Source organism: Hemiscyllium ocellatum, chromosome 7 (genome assembly GCF_020745735.1).
Source record: "Hemiscyllium ocellatum isolate sHemOce1 chromosome 7, sHemOce1.pat.X.cur, whole genome shotgun sequence".
NCBI classification, from domain to species: domain Eukaryota; kingdom Metazoa; phylum Chordata; class Chondrichthyes; order Orectolobiformes; family Hemiscylliidae; genus Hemiscyllium; species Hemiscyllium ocellatum.
Genome location: NC_083407.1, coordinates 28185017 through 28204124, shown reverse-complemented (window position 1 = coordinate 28204124; position 19108 = coordinate 28185017). Strand labels below are relative to the sequence as shown.

Below are 19108 nucleotides of genomic sequence, written 5' to 3'. Positions count from 1 at the left end.
GACTTTAGGACTTGATCTTCTTTCACATGACTGGGGGTGATCAATCACAGTGTGGTCAAGTTAATGTGACCTTAAACCAATAGACCCCATGGATGCAGAAAACATTTCGTCAAACCAGTTCTCCCATACCGCTCCTACATAAATCGGATTATTAAAACTGAATTGCATCTTTCAAAATATGTGGGATCAGAGTAGCTTTCAAGATGTGAACGATTGTTTGTTGACGGGCTAGTTTACCTAGAATGGTGTTATCTGCACATTACTGATCACACATACATGGTGTATCGTGGGTACAACTAATTTTTCAAACCAGCAATATGCACAACCAACCCCACCATTACTGTTAATTGTGGGGACGGCTGCTTCTCGAGGTTTCTAGTTGAGCTTGCCGTTTCTTCCTCTCCATCAGGATGGAGGTGTCAAATCCACTGTATACCTGCTGCGTACTGCATTCTTCAGATTTGTGTGGCGTGTACAACATTTCTGAGCAGCAACTGCGCGTCACTATTGAGGGGGGTTTTGTTCAATTACTCGCCGAGTAAATCGAAGAATTTCAATTACCTTCAGTAAATTTTGGCGACGAGCGAGCGGCGACGGCAGCAGGAAGAAATAATTGAGAAGTGGAGTTTGCCACTTACGTGAAGTTAAGTGACTGTGTACCAAACAAACATCTAAATGCATACTCTACCAAAAACGCAAATTAATTGATGATACAATAAGTTCCTAGTGAATTACAACACCAAATCGTCTTGGTCTCAAAATAGCGAACGGTTTCAAAACTCTCTACTCGGTCTAATTAGCATTTGATATATCACCCTTGGATCCCTCACTCGAGAGAAATCGAGCAATAACGTTGAGATAGAAGCCACCGGGCTGGCACGGACAGACTACATTTCGACAAGAATAACCTTATTACTCTGAGTACTGATTTGGCTCAGCCTGTAACTGGGCTACAGGACGACTATAATGGGGAGGCAATATTGGGCCACCTCAAGCTGGTAGAACAATAGCAGATGCAGCAACTTCAGGGAGCTTTCAAGGTAAATCTGTGAAAAGCTGCAACTTTTTTTTTGAACACATTACACTTCAGTTGCAAACACATTCCGACGCCGTACACTTTTACCCTATCCGCCCTGCAGATCGTGCGCATCGCCTCCAACCAATTAGCAGAATTCCTCTAATCGCATCTTCGCAGCAAATCTGGAATTTCCCCGCCCCATTCTTGAAACCGCAGCTCTCGGTTGCTGGAGGCGCACGTCAATCATTGCCAGCAGGTTGAGTTCGAGCGCTTCGCCTCAACCAGTACCTCCCACTGGAGCGAGCTGTACTCCAGAGTTTACACCCCACCCCCAGCCCACGCCAAAAAAAACACACTTGCGGTCACGCCTACCTGCTGGAAGGGGATTGGTCAGGATCCAATAATAAACGCGCCTTTTTTTCGCAAGAGGGCGGAGGTGTACACGTAAGCCGCAGTGAAGGTCCTCTACTGGTTGCAGGCGACGTCAATCACTCTGACGCTACGAGACGACAGCAGTCGTGAATGGTCATGGGTGATGCCAATCAGATTACGTGTCTTCGCCCCCGCCCCACTACTCGCTTTTGCTCTGTTCAAGAGGCGGGCCTGTTCGCGAGCTCGTACTGCCGTTTTTTTTAAACTCCTGCTCGGGGTGGGGGTGGGGGTGGGGGTTGGGGCTGGGGAGGGGGAAGGAAACAAAAACAATTCAACGCCATTTTGGACTCAGGCCTACTTCGCTAATTATGAATTCCGGGAGACTTCGAGTACACCATTCCCGTCAAAGGAGCTGAGCGTTTGCATCGTAGCTTTTCTTCCACACCCTCTACTTTTTATGTGAATGGCGGTTGTTTTTTTTCCTCCAAAATCATCCCTTGGTGGCGTTATCGGCTCTACATAGCTATATATTTTGTCAAACAAAAAAAAATTGACAGTCGAAGTCTAGTGTTGTCGCTTAAATTCCCTATCTTTTTGAATGAAGTTGCCCACTGAAGGAGGGAGAACGTTTGCTACAAGGTGGATCGCTGCCAGCAGCAAGTCAGGAGACGTGGTGGAGTCGTAAAGAGAATTTTTTTCTCGGCTGCGATACAACGATCGTTTTGTTCGAATTAATCTTTTTTTTAAGAAAAGAAACGCATCCACAAAAAAATTATCATGGGAGCTGGTACCAAGCTTGCTTTTGCTGTTTTTCTGGTTTCGTGCTCCTCAGGTAGGTAGTTTTTATTGGGTTCTCTGACCCCAGATTTTTAAAAATCAATCTTTCGCGCATGTAAATCTTAAATGGCATGTGATTTTTTTTTGTTTGTAGATGTTGCAATCAAACCGTGCACCGCAAAAAAAGGTCGTAATTCGGCACAATCTAATTGCTGTTGGATGAGTAAATTCAGCCAGTTTGTGGCGTGCATGTGCTGAGTATCTGTAGTGTGGTATTGGTGTTTTTTTTTGTAATGTTATACCAACTAGCTCAAGGTGACTGATCGGTGTAAAGGCAAACTTACTAAATATGCAGATAAACGACCAAGGGCTGACTTTGGTTTCATTTTTTTTACCCCGGAGTATTGCTAGTCTTCAACCATAGGGGACGTTCGATTTGTAGCCTGTATGTACAATATTTTTGTCTGTGGAATTTGTACAACTCAGTACAATCAACCCCTTCAAAGTACCCTATTCGGGAAAAAAAGTAACTGAAAATTAGGTGTTTCTATTGCAATCCGTTGTAAAGTGGAAAATTATTCTTTATAATCTACAACAAAGATGTGTGGTAATTTTTTAAGGTGAAAAAGTTTTCATTTTTTTTCCCGTTGCTTACTCTCCCCCCCCCCCCCCCACCTCCCCATCCATCCCACGAGAGTAATCGTTCATGAATATTGTAAAAAGCAGAAGATGAAGTGACAATTGTACAAAGTATCTGTCTCAGCCTGTTAAATTAAACTTTGAAGCAAGTTACATTGTAATTTTATTAAGCAAACTATGATTTATAGATATCGTCAAATTCATACCTGTTGGTGAAAATGTCGCATTTAATTTGAAGTGCTTACGTGCTCTTTTTAAAGATTTCACGATCGGTTTTGTAACATCAGCCATTGTGCGTAGTCCTTTTTCATTTTAGAGATTCATCTGTTATTTAGGAAATATTGCTGTGCTCTTTTGACTTACTACTTGTACAGCAACGTTATGCAAAACAATATTCGTGTTGAGACTGTATAGGTTGACAGCGCAAAACCCGATTCATATCTGTTTCATGTGGATGTTAAATGTGTAAAATTTGAGTCAATATGATTGAAGTCCATGACACGTAGCTGGTTTATGCGATGCATGCTTTCTGTATCAAGTGTTTATTTTCAATCGGAATCATTAGACGACTTAATCACTATTTGGAAGTTGATTTCAGATGTGTAGTGGTAACGAACTGGCAGTTTCTTCACACTTCATTTGTAAGTTCCTTTTGCTCTCTTTTAATCTTGATCTGCAAAAGATGCAGAAATTTGCAAAATTTGGGACCACATTGACCTCTTGTAGAAAGTATTTTTTTCCAAAACGATTCAGAGTGTGTGGGGAGAACAAGCTGGTTATAGCTCAATTTAGTACAGATGCCCAATGCCCACGTAGGTGTCAGTTGTCACATTCTCCTTTTGTGAAACATTTCGATGTATTTAATCTTGACGCCTGAATCTGTTCTCTTTTGTGGAAAATGATTGTTTCCATATGAGTGGTGAATGATGTACTTCTATATAAATAAAAAAATGCAGTCAAAAAGATATGATAAATTGGCTTTGACAGCATTCCGTTGTTGAATTTATCTGTAGATCTGAGCTGCTCTTTTCAGCAAGTAGGCTCAAGCACAATTAGAGTTTAATTAAGAACATCTGGAATTCATTCATTGTTTTCTATGACAAACATTGATCTTATAGTTTTAATGTTGAATAGTAGTCGTCACATTTTATAACAAGGCAACATTCTTGTAGTTGATTTGTGTTTTGAGTAGATTGTTTTGTTTTTTGTTTTTTGTTTTGTTGGGGAATTGGTCTGGGTGGGTTGCGCTTTGGTGGTTCGGTGTGGATTTGTTGGGCCGAAGGGCCTGTTTCCACACTGTAAGTAAGTAATCTAATCTATATAGTGGGAAACATAGCTAGCCAAGTGGCTTTGTAAATGTAGATAGCTTTTCAGTATGTAGCAAGATGTGGCAGACAGGCCCATTTTAAAATGTGTCTCTTGAGTTCAGGCTGAAAATTTGAAATGGCATACTATGCATAAATTATTAAGCATCATTACCAAAAAGGCCATTTGAAGAATAATAATTTAAAAGTTGTTTTAAGTGTAGCTGAACAACAAATTTATCACAATGCTCATCTTGCAGCATTTACGATGGTTAATATTTCTGTAAACCTGATTGTAGCCAGCAACCCATGGATTAGAGTACATCTTTCTGTATGAGGTTAAAAAAATTGAAAATGCTGTTTCTATCATTTAATGGCCATTTCTAAAGTCAGCAGTGGTCTTTGAGAGGGTTAGAGTTTTACTTTGTTTGCTTGAGCTTTGTGATATTTCACATTGCATGCAAACTAATTTTCAGGTTACTAATTGTAAGATTCTCAAAATTTTGACTTTTTAATGTGTGTTTGGGTCATCAAATAAATGTGTTCTGATTAAGATATTGTGATATCTTATCTAGATTTTCAGAGGTGTGATTGGATGACTTCAATTACTAAAATAGGACTTTATCAGATACATCATGCCTAACTTTATGACGTCATTCTCTGGAGGAAAATGATGAACTACTTTAGGTCACTGGACTTAACATTGCAATGTTAAAATGGTATTATTGTCTGGTTTGTCCATAACTGATTGGGCGACCACATGTCTTTTACTTTTGTGGTTGGCAGGCGTTTCTGTTGCAGTTCAAGTTGAAGTATCACTATTATATTGCTTGGTGACTGTTAGTTTATTAATGTTTTAAAATTATCTACAGTGCATAACTGTTAGTTTAAAATTTATATTTAGTTTTGGTGAGGATGGAGAAGGGATCTCCAAAGGGAGGCAACTGCATAATGCTATGGTACAGCTTACACAGTTATCCAAAGACATCTGTAGGTGTCCATAGTACAGAAAGTTTATCACCATTAAATTTGTGTTCTGTGTGCCTGATTCTGTTATGGTATGTTTGATTAGCTGTTTGTCTTTATGGACTTGTACAAGTATGTCCAGATTGTATTTTTGAACTCTAAAGGAAAATGCATTAAATTGCTGTTTAGATTATTATTGGCCCTTTTAACCCTCTAATTTGAATTCAGAAATATCAGGACAAAAATGTACCTTTTTTTTTCTTGATGGATTTATGAGCCCAGTAGACATCATAATGATTGCAGTTGAAATCGCATATAAGGAGATTTTGTTTGGATTCAGAACAATGGTGTGGGAAGTAGAAATATTTTACTGTACTATAATGTTAACTTTATTCTGGTTTAATCTGATAATTTTTTTCAAATTTCATGTGTAAAATTTAAATGTTGTTTCACAATGGTATTTGAAAAATCATAGGAACAATGCAATGTGGCCCTAGAGCACAATATTTTAAACTGTAACCAAAACCAAATCAATCCCGTTAAACAATTCTGCCATTTCACTGTAGAAAGGGCAACTATGGCTATGCTAAATGGTTAAGTTCAACTGGTGTAGTGAAATGGAAGCCTGCATCCTTGTTTGACATGGGAATAATTGATGGCATAAGAGCTTGTGTGTGTGTGTGTGTGTGTGTGTGTGTTAGGCATAACTTCCTGTTAAACTCAATTTTTTTTCTAAAAATAGAATGTACTGTAAATTTATCAGGGCAAGTACTTTCCAAATTTCGTTTAATTGAAATTACCTTTCTGTCTTTTACAAAAAAACTAATTCTGCTCCGAATTGTGCCCTGTTTACCTACTCCTCATCCACTTCCTCAAATCAAACACTATATTTAAAATTGCCCAGTGGCAGACTGGTGTATGGTATGGATATAAATTTTTAAACTCAGTGAAAAACTGTCCAGAAAAATCATGTCATGTATTAATGTGATTTTAGAAGTGAATACTTGAATCCAATACATGCAGGAGTGTTTCAGGTGGTCTGGGTATGTGGAATACATTATATGAATGCAGGTCTGTTCACTTCACGTTATGCTATTGCCATAGAATCAAATGCAGTAATAGATTCTGGAGTAAATCTCAAAAGAAATAATTTCTATGAAGTGTTCCCTTAAATGCCGTGGATGTTACAGATATGCTTGTGTAATATTTTTGTGCAACATGGTCTCATAGCAAATTTTAAGCATGAGAGTTTGCTGCTTTGGCAGTAATTTAAGATTACATGACTTCAGTGAATGCATTTTTTATTCTTGAATCTTGTGGCAATCCTATTTCTCACCATGCATGGGTCAGTAAGCAGTAATGTATGGTAAGTGGCATGAAAAATGTTAATTTATGCTGTTCATTTTAATTCATTGGATGTTCCACAAGACTGCCATAAAACAATGATCCTAATAAACCTATTTCTTTTAAGTAGACAAGCAGCTATGAATCTCTTTGGATCTAAAATAGCTGTAAATGTTATACTGAATTCTGGATTTGAATTCTCTGTACAGAATTTCAAAACTTATTTGGCATCATGCATAGAATTAAATCTAATTGAATTTGTTTGGTACATATCTGGTGTTAATGGTAAGGGGAATCTGGTACTGTGTAAGTTGAACAATTTTAAACAAATCAATTTGAAAGGTTCTAAAAGTTTTTTTGCTTTGATATTGTTCAAAATTAGTTGATTGATCAATATTTGCAAATTTGCACTCTTTGAAACTCCTTTCAATCTTAATTATTTAATTTCTAAGTAATGTGTGCACACAAACGAGTCTTGCATTTATGTTAACTAAATCCAAGTGCTATTATTGATGACGACATCAGTAGATAACTTTTTAAGCGAAGTATACCATCTTTGTTGTTCTTTCTTTCCTAGCATGCCAAAATGTGTGCACTCTATTTCTAGAATAAAGCCACACAGGATGTGTTGGCAAGTACATTCAGTACTGCTGCCAGGAAGGTTTACTTTCGAGCAAATAATTGTTTTTACTGGTACAGGGATATCTGTTGTATTGCAAGCAATGAAGTAGTGTTGTAAAGGCTTTGACCAGTTTTACAATTTTTGTATAAAATTAGAACGCATTGTTCAGGAAATTCATCAACCATAACCAGATCCCCCATTCTGATTTATCTTTTTTGTCTGCTGCACAATTTGTAGTACCTTCAGTCAGAACACAAATTTTCCCAAGTTTTGCATTTTGCTATGCTGTCAGACTGTTTCCACTTTTGATGGATGCTTATTGGGAGACTCAAACCCATTTTATTCTACCTCTTGTCACTTTGTAGAACTAGGTATTCTTCTGGCTGCAAACATTGTTCTTCAGAGGCTTTATTGAGTAGCTGTAATCTAACTTCATTGATGGCAGTGTCAATGAGGCTAGTCAAAGGCCAGTCACATCCAGAGGTGATATTGGGAATGACATTCTGGACATGTCAGAATTAAAGCATTGCTGGGGAGAGTTGGAGCATAGGAAAGATTTACTATTCATCACAATTCTCAAAAATCAACTTAACCAGTTTTTCTTTCCTTCTCTCACCTTTTAAACCCATTTACAGTTTTTTGGAATCACAGTCATTGTAAGTCAGTTTTATAGTATTGTACTTATAACTGGTAGAAGCTTTCGAAGTACCTGTGTCAGCTAAATATAAACTTTTTGTTTCCAAATGAGGATTGTTTTATGGATAGGTGGAAAGTTTGGTGATTTTTGACATCTACTGTCCCAACATTGAAGAGACCAAGTTTATTGTAAACCAAGGTCATAAATAATAGGATTAGTAGTAGGTCATTTAGCCATTTGAGCCCATTAAACATGCATTGTGAACATGGTTGATCAAAACTGTTTTTTTGTTCTTCTGCCATGTCTCTTGATATTTTTAATATCTGGAAATCTATCAATCTCCATTTTGAACATGCTCAAAAACTGAGTCTCCAAGTCCTCTGGGACACTGAATTCAAAAGATTCTTGAGTCCAGAAATTCCTCCTCCTCGTAATCCTAAATGACCTGCCAGTTAATTTAACTCTGTCCCCTGATTCTGCACATTCCAGTCAGGGGAAACACTTTCTCTTCCTGTATCTATCTTGTCAATCCCCATAAGAAAGTTTGTATGTTTGAATGAGATCACCTTTCATTGGGTAATGATGCTCATTAAAGAGCTGATACAGGCACAGTGAGCCAAATCGTCTTATCTGTGCTGAAACACTTGTGTGATTCTTCTAAGTTACACAATAAAGGCTTGATCTATTTAATCTTTGCACATAGGCCAATTCGTCCATCTTGGGAATCAGTTTGGTGAGCCTTTGTTGCACTGCCACAATGGCAAGTATATCTGTCTGTTGAGATTCTTGTGGTGTAATGGTGGTGTTCCTACCTCCTGAGCCAGTCAGGCCCCATCTGTTCTAGATTTATTTTGTATGATGTCCAAGCAGGTTGATTAAATTAATTGTCTATAGGCAAGGAAGCTAAACTGTACAAAATACTCCAGGTATTTAATCATCAAGTTTGTACACAATAGTAGGACATTTCTACTTGTGCTCATGCCCTCTTTCTCCATGTTCATTAAAAGGATAGCTGATTTTTTTTAAGTAAGTGAGATTACAAATTAGTGATAGACAACATGAAGGTATTTTGCAAATTTGTACACAGCGTTATCTGTAAATTTCAATACACAATAAATGATAGGACACTGAGACCCCCACAAAATTACAACACAAGATGAGACCATTGCCCATTGACTCTATGCCACCCAAATTTGTTTTCCACCTTTTGGGTTGTTGCCCTGTAGATTCTAGTCCTCAAAGTATAGGGAAATGTAGAAGAACAGCAGATCTTAGAGTGTAGAGTCTGTAGGTCTCAGATCTCTGAAGGTGGTAGATAAAGCAAATTGTTTGAGAAGAACAACTCCATGTTTTCCTTCATTAGTTAATACAAAGGTTGCAATAACAAGAAATTAGGCTAGAACAGTAAAGTAGTGATTTGGCTGTGTTAGTTACTTCGAGTAAAAAGTGAGGTCTGCAGATGCTGGAGATCAGAGCTGAAAATGTGTTGCTGGTTAAAGCGCAGCAGGTCAGGCAGTGTCCAAGGAACAGGAAATTCGACGTTTCGGGCATAAGCCCTTCATCAGGAATGAGGAAAGTGTGTCCAACAGGCCAAGAACATCTGTGCACTCTTTTTCTTGATTCTTTCATTAGTGGGAACATTTTCTCCCTATTTACTCTGTACAGATCTCTAATGATTTTTGAATTCCTCAATCTGATCTTTTCTTAGCCTTCACTTCCAGAGAACAATGCCAGCTTCTCTAACCTATCTTTGTAACTGAAAGTTTTCATTACTCAAACCCATTGTCATACGCTTTTTTTTAAACACTGAATGTCTTCACGTTATTCCTAAAATATGCTAGGACACAATAGTCGCAGCTGAGCAGAATTAGTGTTTTACAATAATTCAGCATAACCTTGTTGGACTTTAAGCCCCTCGTAAAGAGTAGAATACTATATGTTTTATTATCTGCTGTCAACATGTCCTGCCACCTTTCAATGATATATTTATATATCCATGCTGCTACACCCTTTATTTTATATTGTCTTCATGATCTGCTTATGAAAATGTATTACTTCACTCTGCTACTCATTGATTTTAATCTGCCCCCTATCTGCCTATCCCACCAAGTAGTGAACATACTTCTGAAGTTCTACTTTAACTTCTCACAGTTTACAAAGCTTCCACTTACTATCAAAATTGAAATTACACTGTATACACCAAGATCTAGATAGTCCAATTTTGTTTTTTAAAAAAAGATCTCCACACTGTCCCCAACACTGCTGCCTCACAGCACCAGAGACCCGGGTTCAATTCCCGCCTCAGGCAACTGTGTGGAGTTTGCGCATTCTCCCTGTGCCTGCGTGGGTTTCCTCTGGGTGCTCCGGTTTCCTCCCACAGTCTAAAGATGTGCAGGTTAGGTGAATTGGCCATGCTAAATTGCCTGTAGTGTGAGGTGCAAGGGAATGGGTCTGGGTGGGTTGCTCTTGGTAGGGTCGGTGTGGACTTGTTGGGCCGAAGGGCCTGTTTCCACACCAAGTAATCTAATATAATCTACTTACAAACCTTCTCAGTGAGAATGTGTATAAGCAGGTAGGGAAAGAGTTAAGTTCTGAGTTTTGTGAAACAAGTGGTTCAGCTGAACGTGACTCAGATCAGATAAGAATGTGCAGTTAACAATGGTGTGCTGGAGGCAAGGGTATTGGGTTAACAAGGTGGAAAAGCATTCAATATGTAGAGCCATTTAACACTATTGAAAGCATTCAGTATGTAAAGTCAGTTTAACAAGGTGGAAAGAATTCATGTGAAGCTAGTTAAGGTTAAGAACATTCATTATGTAACAGCAGATGGCTTAATCTTTGACACTAGCTGATTGTAGCGGTCACCCAATTAATATGTGTTGCTTTATCTGGATGTTCCTCCCTGTAAAATGTCTATATAATTCATTTAAAAAACTGCTATTCCAGAGAAGACCGTGAACTCATGTCTCTGTGTACATGGGCGATCGTTCTCTCTCCCTCCCAGGGCCTGGAATGAAGGCGAAGGAGGTAAAACTATACTGTGTCTCTGGGCGTTTTGCTTCGACTGAGGGGGGAAGCGGGATGATAATATTGACGGAGTCGGCAGGATCCAAAAATATAGTTGCAATCGAATAGTGTCAGCGGCTGCCCAGAACATTAGTGTCTTGAGGCAGACGGGCCCACAAGGTAAGATTTTAAACCTTGGTCCCTCTCTATATTCCTGTGTGCCAGAGAGAGTCTCTTTGCTCAATCGCTCTCTGCGGACGACTCGAACAGTAAGAGAAGTGATTGGCATGGACTGCAGCGCCATGTGGTCAGCTGCGAGGGCTTTCTCTTATGTGTAATTTCAGTGAGAGGGTACAAAAAGAAAAGGAGAAGTGCTGGAATTAAAGTTGTACTAATGCTTGGGTTGAAAAAGGAAAGTTTCAATGTAAATTGTGCCACGCTGAGAGTGTTTGATGTTTAAAAAAAAAATTTGGTTTGTGAAAATACTGATTTGGGGAAAATCCTTTTAAGTAAATGTTTACCTTGTTTTAATCAGAATCTCAATTCAAGATTGTTTTGTGGGCTGTGTAATGGGGCAGATTTTGTTTTTAAATTGAAATTGTACAATATTATGTCCTTTTTAAAATTATCAAACTTGTGACCTTAAAACAAATTGATTGAGTTCCTTAAGCCCCTGATTTGTGTCAAATTCTACAAATGCCTATTTTAAAAAAAAATGAGTCAGTGAGAGTATTGTATCGTAATATCTTTGCTACTGTTTTTTTAATGCAGCGTATTCACAAAAAGAAGAGGGCATTTTGAGTTTGATGTTTTAAGATTTTAGTGAATACTAGAACTTGAGGCTGAGCTGTTTATGTTGACTTCATTGCCCTCCTTCGTATTGCAAATTCAAAGTATGTTGATCACCACCAAAGTTGCCACTGTAATTCTGACTGTGTTTTATTTGGGAAGTTTCATTTGGAGAACATATTTTAAAATATTCAGCATTTGTTTCCTATGAATATTTTGAGATTTAAATCTGGACTGAAACTGCCTCTTCAATTGCTAAAGCACAGGAAACATTTTGTTGTTTTCTAGCTGTTCTAGATTTTGGAAATACTTTTCCTGACAGTTTTCACGTTAGCCAAGTCTCAATTTGTTAAAGGAAAATAATTTTTGAATAACCCGAATGAGGTACCCGAAGGTTTGATTTCAAGACCATTGACTGTTGTTTATAATTAACTGAATTGTTTAGGCAGTACAATTTCTAGAAGTTTGTGGTTTGTATAAAACTTGATCATGTCATAAATAGTGAACACAGTAATAGACTTCAAGAATTCAAAGAAGGTTGAAATCGGCAGACGCAATTAGTGTAGTTAAAAGTGTGACTGTCTTCATATTAATAACCACTTTGGCAAGGAAGGAATAAGAGAGGAAATGCAAAGATACTTTCAGCGTCTAACATCGTCTCTAGAGTTTCTCTACCCACAGGTAAAACATGCATTCGGACCTCCGTTCACCCCTTCACAACCTGATCCGACGGATTCAACCAGCTCCTCAGTCATGAGCACAAAAAGTGAAGAAGCTAACAACAGTGAAGAGAAGATTGGTAGGCTTTTTTTGTTATTGGCCTTCCTACAGTCATTCAACCACTTAGGCTTTACCTTGTCTTTCGATCATTTGAGGGATATAAAGGTTCACTAATCAAGCTAACATCACAACAACCAGTTGGCTTTTTAACAGCAGAGTGGGAGCTGAAGCAGCAAAGAATGCTGCATTCACCTAGCCTGTTGCTGTAGTTGCAGCTGCACTATACACTCTGGTGTGCTGGTATCTTCTATCTGAAGCATCTCTGGAAGGATGGAAGTCTCGTCAGCTTTGTTAAGTAGTTAAGTGCCCTTACCCAAGAATTCAGATTTTCCATGGAGTGATGCAGAAGGACAGACTGAATCTTTCAGGTTGGAATTTACTGAAGGAGATTTTGGGGAATTGGCTCGTTTCCACTTGGTTTGGAGGGATGGAGTGGTCACTAAGGACTGTAGATTTAGGCACTTTACTGGTGAATCTTTTTTCCACGTGGGAGGATTCTTCAAATTCTATTTATTGTAATGGACTAGTAATATTTGCTATAATCATTGTGTGCTGTGTGTCAGTAACTTAAACTAGCTGTCAGAGTCATATGAAAGCTGATAACCATCTAGATGGCACTATTATGAAATGATGAAAGGATGGAATGAGAATGTGTATAGGATAGGGATAAGTGGTAGGGAATGAGTTAAGTTCTGAGTTTTGTGAAATGAGGTTCAGCTGAGCATGATTCAGATCAGATAAGAACTTGCAGTTAACAATGGGGTTCTGGAGGCAAGGGTATTGGGTTAACAAGGTGGAAAAGCATTCGTTATGTAGTCAGTTATTAATATTGGAAGCATTCAGTACGTCAGGTTAGTTTAACAAGGTGAAAAGTATTCATTATGTGGAGCCAGTTAATGTTAAGAATATTCATTGTGTAAGAGGAGATGGCTTAAACTTTGCTATTAACACTCGATTGTAATGGGCACCCAATCAATATGTATGTTGCCATATCTGGATGCTCCTCCCTGTAAATTGACTATAATTTATTAAGAAACTGCTATTCCAGAGAATACCGAGAACTTATATCTCTGTGCACATGGGCGATTGTTCTCTCTCACTCCAGGGCCTGGAATAAAACTGGAGGTAAAACTATACTGTATCTCTGAGCATTTTGCTTAAACTGAGAGGGGGGGAAAACGGGATGAAACCAGGAGGAAGTGAGGACTGCAGATGCTGGAGATCAGTGTTGAAAAGTATGGCTCTGGAAAAGCACAAGCAGCATCCGAGAAACAGGAGAATCGGTGTTTTGGGCATAAGCCCTTTATCAGGAATGTGTGTATGTGTGTGAAAGGGGCTGAGATAAATTGGAGAGTGGGGGAAGGAAGTTGGGAAAGTGATTGATAGATACATGCAGGTGGGAGGTGATGGTGGTACGTCAGAGCGGAGGATGGAGTGGATTGATATCTCAGTGTGGTCTCCTCTCCACTGGGGAGACAGGACACCAATTAGTGGAACGTCCCAGAGAACATCTGTGGGACATATGTACAAATCAACCCCACCGCCCTGTGGCTGATTACTTCAATTTCCCCCTCCCACTCTGCTGAGGACATGCTAGTCCTGGGCCAAATCCTAGCCACCTAGAACACCTCATTTTCTGCCTTGGGACTGTCCAACCAGATGGCATCAATTTTGATTTCACCATTTCCTCATCTCCTCTCTTGCACCCCCCTCCCCCCACCTCATCTCAGATCCAATCCTCCAACTCAGCACTGCCCTCTTGAACTGTCCCACAAATTCATCTTCCTTCCCATCTGTTTGCTCCACCCTGTTCACCCCCCCCCCCCACTTGCATCTACGCATTGCTTTCCTACCTATCTCCTGCTCTCCCCCAACCACCACCTATTTGTCTCCCAGCAACAACCCCCCCCCCTCCCAAATTCCTGATGAATGGGCTTAAGCCAAAAACGTAAATTCTCCTGCTCTTCCGGTGCTGCCTAATCTACTGTGCTTTTCCAGCACCACACTTTTCGACTAATAATCTTCCCAAACCAAAAAAAAATTTCCATTAACCATTATTTACTTTGATACAAAACTAGTGGAGTGACAACAATGTTGCTATTCTTCCTTTTATTCTAGGGGCTCCAACTTCGCTCGGAAGTTTGTGCTGCTTTGTATCGAGTAGCTTCTGGAAGTATCCATGTACTATATCGCCAGTTATTATCCTAATCAATCTACTATTGCCTCATTAAAAACTCAAGTTAGTTAAACAAAATTTCCTTTAAATCCATGTTGCCTTTTTTATGCTGACCTACAAATGATTACATATTGTAGATTTGCAGGATTTCACAGAGGCATTGCTTGTGATATCTCTGATGTGGTTTAAGATGTTTGTTGTACATTGCCCAGATGATGCACACAGAAAAGCTGGTTGCTGCTCTTAGACCATTGGTTTGGTGTTGCATTTAAGGCCTTTGTCACCAAACACACTCCCGCAGTCAGCCAAAGGCTACATTCATATGCTAGAAGGGATGTGAGATTTCATCAACATCTTTGTTGCAAAGTATGGGCATCGATACACAATCCAGAGACTTATGTTGAATCTTGATCGTCAGGTGTCAGTGTTGTGCAATGGAAGCATTCATTTTGAAGAACCTTTATCTTTCTAAGGCCCATTGTATCAGATACTGCTGAGTGCATCAATGATTGTTTGGAATTCAGTATATGAGTGTGGTCATGCATGCATTGTCTGCATATTGCAGCTGATGACGGAGGTTAGCGTGATCTTTGTTTTAGACAGGAGGTGACTCAAATCCACTAGCAAATTGAAAATTCAACGTCCGTATCCTTTCTTGGACCCCATTATCGAGATAGTGCTAACTATCAGTCAGCTGCATTGGGCATGTCTGATGCAAGATTTCTACAACAAGCTCTGTACTCCATACAAACTCTGAGAAAATGCAGGGTCCCCATGGACTCGTGGGAATTCTTGGCCCAAAAAGGAAAAGAAACATTTGTAAAGGTGCCAATCAGTTTCTGTGTTTCTCTGGGCCAGGTGGAAGGAGCATATGAAAACCTGAGCATCCCACCACCCATTGTAGTAAATACCATCCGTATTACCTGAGTTATGATTTGCAGATCTGGAATTAGACTGGTTCGTCTCAGAACCGACAACACCAGATTGGAAGAAAGTTATCCTTGATCCCTAGGGGCTTCCTTTGAAGAAGCAGATTAATTTTATCCCGAACTGTTGTTTCTAAAAGTTTTCTGAAACAGCAAAGTTAAATTGACTGCTCTGTAGTTGATTTAACTATCTTTGCCCCATTCTTTGAACAAGGACACAATGTTTGCATTACTCTAATCCTCTGGCATTAACCCTAAGTCCAAAGAAGATTGCATGATTTTTGCCAGTGTCTTTTGAATTTCCATTCAGTATCCTTTGAATGAGCTCATCTGGGCCAGTAGATTGTCAGCTTTAAGTTCAAAGAACCTTTACAGTACTACCAAAGAATTGTACAGTACAGCACAGGAACAGGCCCTTCTGCCCATTATGTCTGAGTTGACCATTATGCTATGCAAAATAATCCCATCTGTCTGCAAATGGTCTGTATCCCACTCTTTTCTTTGTCTATACCTGTATCTGTCCAAATGCCTTTTAAATGTTCTACCATGTTCCCTGGCAATAACTTGTTAGGGTCTTTTTCTTGAGATTCTTACACCCTTGATGCAACTGCAACATGTTCTGTGAACAATTAAATTTTATTAAGCAAGCACAAGCTTTCTGGAGGAACCCTTAACACTCTTTGCAATGCTTGCAAAGCCTTGTCAAGGGATCTCTCTTAACAAACAGACCAGTGCTTCCTTTAGACAGTACAAGAGTTTCACATTTCAGCCAATAATGCCCACAAGATGACCCCCAGCCATTCCTCCACAATCACATGCCGCTCAAGACACCGTATAGTGATCACATTATTTCCAGAAACAGTATAATGTAAACCATCCTGTAATGTCCAGATCTGTTGTAATTCATTTTTTTAACTGCAGGGAAAAGTCAGCTCTGTTCTTATTGATCCCTGAATAAGTGGGCGGCACAGTGGTTAGCACTGCTGCCTCACAGCACCAGAGACCCGGGTTCAATTCCCGCCTCAAGCGACTGACTGTGTGGAGTTTGCACGTTCTCCCCGTGTCTGCGTGGGTTTCCTCCCACAGTCCAAAGATGTGCAGGTCAGGTGAATTGGCCATGCTAAATTGCCCGTAGTGTTAGGTAAGGGGTAAACGTAGGGGTATGGGTGGGTTGCGCTTCGGGTCGGTGTGGACTTGTTGGGCCGAAGGGCCTGTTTCCACACTGTAAGTAATCTAATCTAAAGTAATTCTTTTACTCTGAATAACTAGGAAATGACCATGCAAATGGCTCTGAATAGTAAGGGAAGAGAATGTAAATTCTTTATATTCTACCTGTAAGACAGAAGCATACCACCCTTCCCTGGGACATGCAATTTCCTGTAAGTCAGCAAGTAAATTAACCCTTTTAATCTCATTCCCTCCTTTTTATAATTCCATGATAATCACCTAGATGGGAGATGAGAAAGGCGCTACCAGCTTATTCATAAGACTCTTACAGCCAGTACTTAAGCAAGTTATTGACACACAACAAGCAATTATTATAATACCAAGAATTATTAGTCTATGCAGTAGATAGGATCCCCAATATCCTCCACGTGGAAGAAATGTAAAGTTCTTAACTCCACAGTCCTTAGTGACCAATCTACCCTCTCCAAGTTGAGTGGAAATAGGCCAGTTACCCAAAATCTCCTTCAGTAAACTCCAACCTGAAAACAAAATCCAGTTTGTCCTTGCACACCATTTGATGGAGAAATCTGAATACTTGGGTAAGGGCAGTTAAATACTTAACAAAACTGATGAGACTTCCATCCTTCCAGAGACGCTTCAGATGGAGGATACCAGCGCATCTGAGCATCAAGTGCAGCAGCTGCAGGGTAGGTGAACGCGGCATTCTTTGCTGCTTCTGCTCCTGCTCTGCTGTCAAATGTAACCATGCCAACTGGCTGTTTTGATGTTAGTTTGATCAGTGAATCTTCATATCCCTTAAATGATCAAAAGAGAAGGTAAAGCTCACGTGGTTTAATATCCATAAGAAGGCCACTGTCAAAAAGTGTACGGACCTCCTCTTCACCATTGTTAACTTCATCACTTTTCGTGCTCATAACTGGAGAACGGATTGAATCTGTTGGATCAGGTTGTGGAGGGGCTGGTGGTGGTCTGAAGACATGCTTTATCTCTAAGTGGAGAAATTCTAGAGATGATGTTAGCTGCTGGAAGTATCTTTGCATTTCCTCTCTCATTCTTTCTTTGCCAAGGTGGTTATTAGTATGAAGACAGTCACACATTTAACTACAATAAATGTGTCTGCCTATTTCAAACTTCCTTGAATTCTTGAAGTCTATTACTGTGTTCACTATTTATGACATGATCGAGTTTATACAATCCACAAACTTCTAAATTGTACTGCCTAAACAATTCAGTCAATTATAAACACCAAGCAATGGTCCTAAAATCAAACCCTTGGGTACTCCATTCAATTATTTTCCTTTAACAAACTGAGACTTTAGCTAATGTGAAAGTTGTCAGGAAATGTATTCCAAAAATCTTGTAACAGCAAGAAAACAACAAAATGTTCCCTGTGCTTTAGCAATTGAAGAGACAATTTCATTTTAGATTTAAATCTCAAATATTCGTGGGTTACAAATACAGAATATATTAAAATATATTCTCCCAATGAAAACTCTAGTTTCTCTGTTAAAGCAGACAATAACCCACCGCCACACATATGCATATTAAGTGTAACTCCAGTTATAGTTCAAAGGCCTGACATTAATGACAACAAATTACCCTAATCTTTTTTAAAGTTTCATGATCAGTGGTTTTAATTAAATGTGTAGTTGCTGACAAACACATTTTTAAATTTAACCTCCCAAATGAAACAGTCTGAATTAGTGGTTACAGACCGGTGAATGGACAACTTTGGTAGAGGTCAACATTCTTTGAATTTGCAATATGAAGGGAGCCAATGAAGGCTTAACAATAATTGATCGAATTTAAACAGCTCAGCCTCAAGTTCTAATATTCTTTAAAATCTTAGCAAACATCAAAATTAAAATGCATTCTTCTTTTTGTGAACACTGCATTTTAAAAAAAAAACAACAAAGATATTTTAATACAATGCTCTCAAGTGGTTAAAACATGATCTCTGACAATTTGTTTTTTGAAATGGGCATTGTAGAATTTCAAACTAACCAGGGGCTCAAGATCTTCAATCAATTTGTTTTAAGGTTACATGTTTGATAATTTTTAAAAAGGACATATGGTTGTATAATGTTATGGATTAGGCCAGACCACTCAAAGCATTCTTATGTAGGCAGTCCCACACCATCACTGTGCACTTATCGCAATAAATTGCAAAGTTAAAATTACCCAGAATAAGATAGCTAGGTTGACTGCTAGCTTTTAAAACAGACAAAACTTTATTCACAGAATTGCACAATGCAACCTACAGAACAGAATAAAGAACCCCCTACAGAACTTAGCCTATCCAACTAGACTTTATTATGTTGCTCCAAATGTACCGTCCCCATAAGCAAACTTCCTTTAAAACCCAATATAAATGGATCACATGCTTACATGCTGAAGTTGAAGAGCAGAAAGGGGTTGGGGGGTGGGGGGGGGGGGGGGGGGGGGCGGGGGGGGGAAGAGAGAGAGTGTTACTGCACAGTTTAACTTCCAACCAGCTCAAGAATGAACCAATAAAAACTGCTTAGCTCAGCTAAAGAGCTGACCATTCCCTTTTTATTATACAG

The 19108-nt window shown here is 39.2% G+C and overlaps 1 protein-coding gene across 3 annotated transcripts in view; it reads left to right on the top strand.

Annotated features, from left to right (window-relative positions):
• The first annotated feature begins 1701 nt into the window (after positions 1–1701).
• Positions 1702–19108, top strand: part of LOC132817046 (activin receptor type-2A) — a 144704-nt gene continuing 127297 nt past the window's right edge. Inside the window, exon 1 of one of the 3 annotated variants that reach the window (XM_060827104.1) lies at positions 1702–2222. In XM_060827104.1, the coding sequence (XP_060683087.1) occupies positions 2168–2222 (55 nt within the window). In that variant the 5' untranslated portion in view covers positions 1702–2167. Of the gene's footprint in view, positions 2223–3388; positions 3448–12094; positions 12274–19108 lie in introns of those variants that run through there. The other 2 variants (XM_060827105.1, XM_060827103.1) reach the window with 2 other exon arrangements.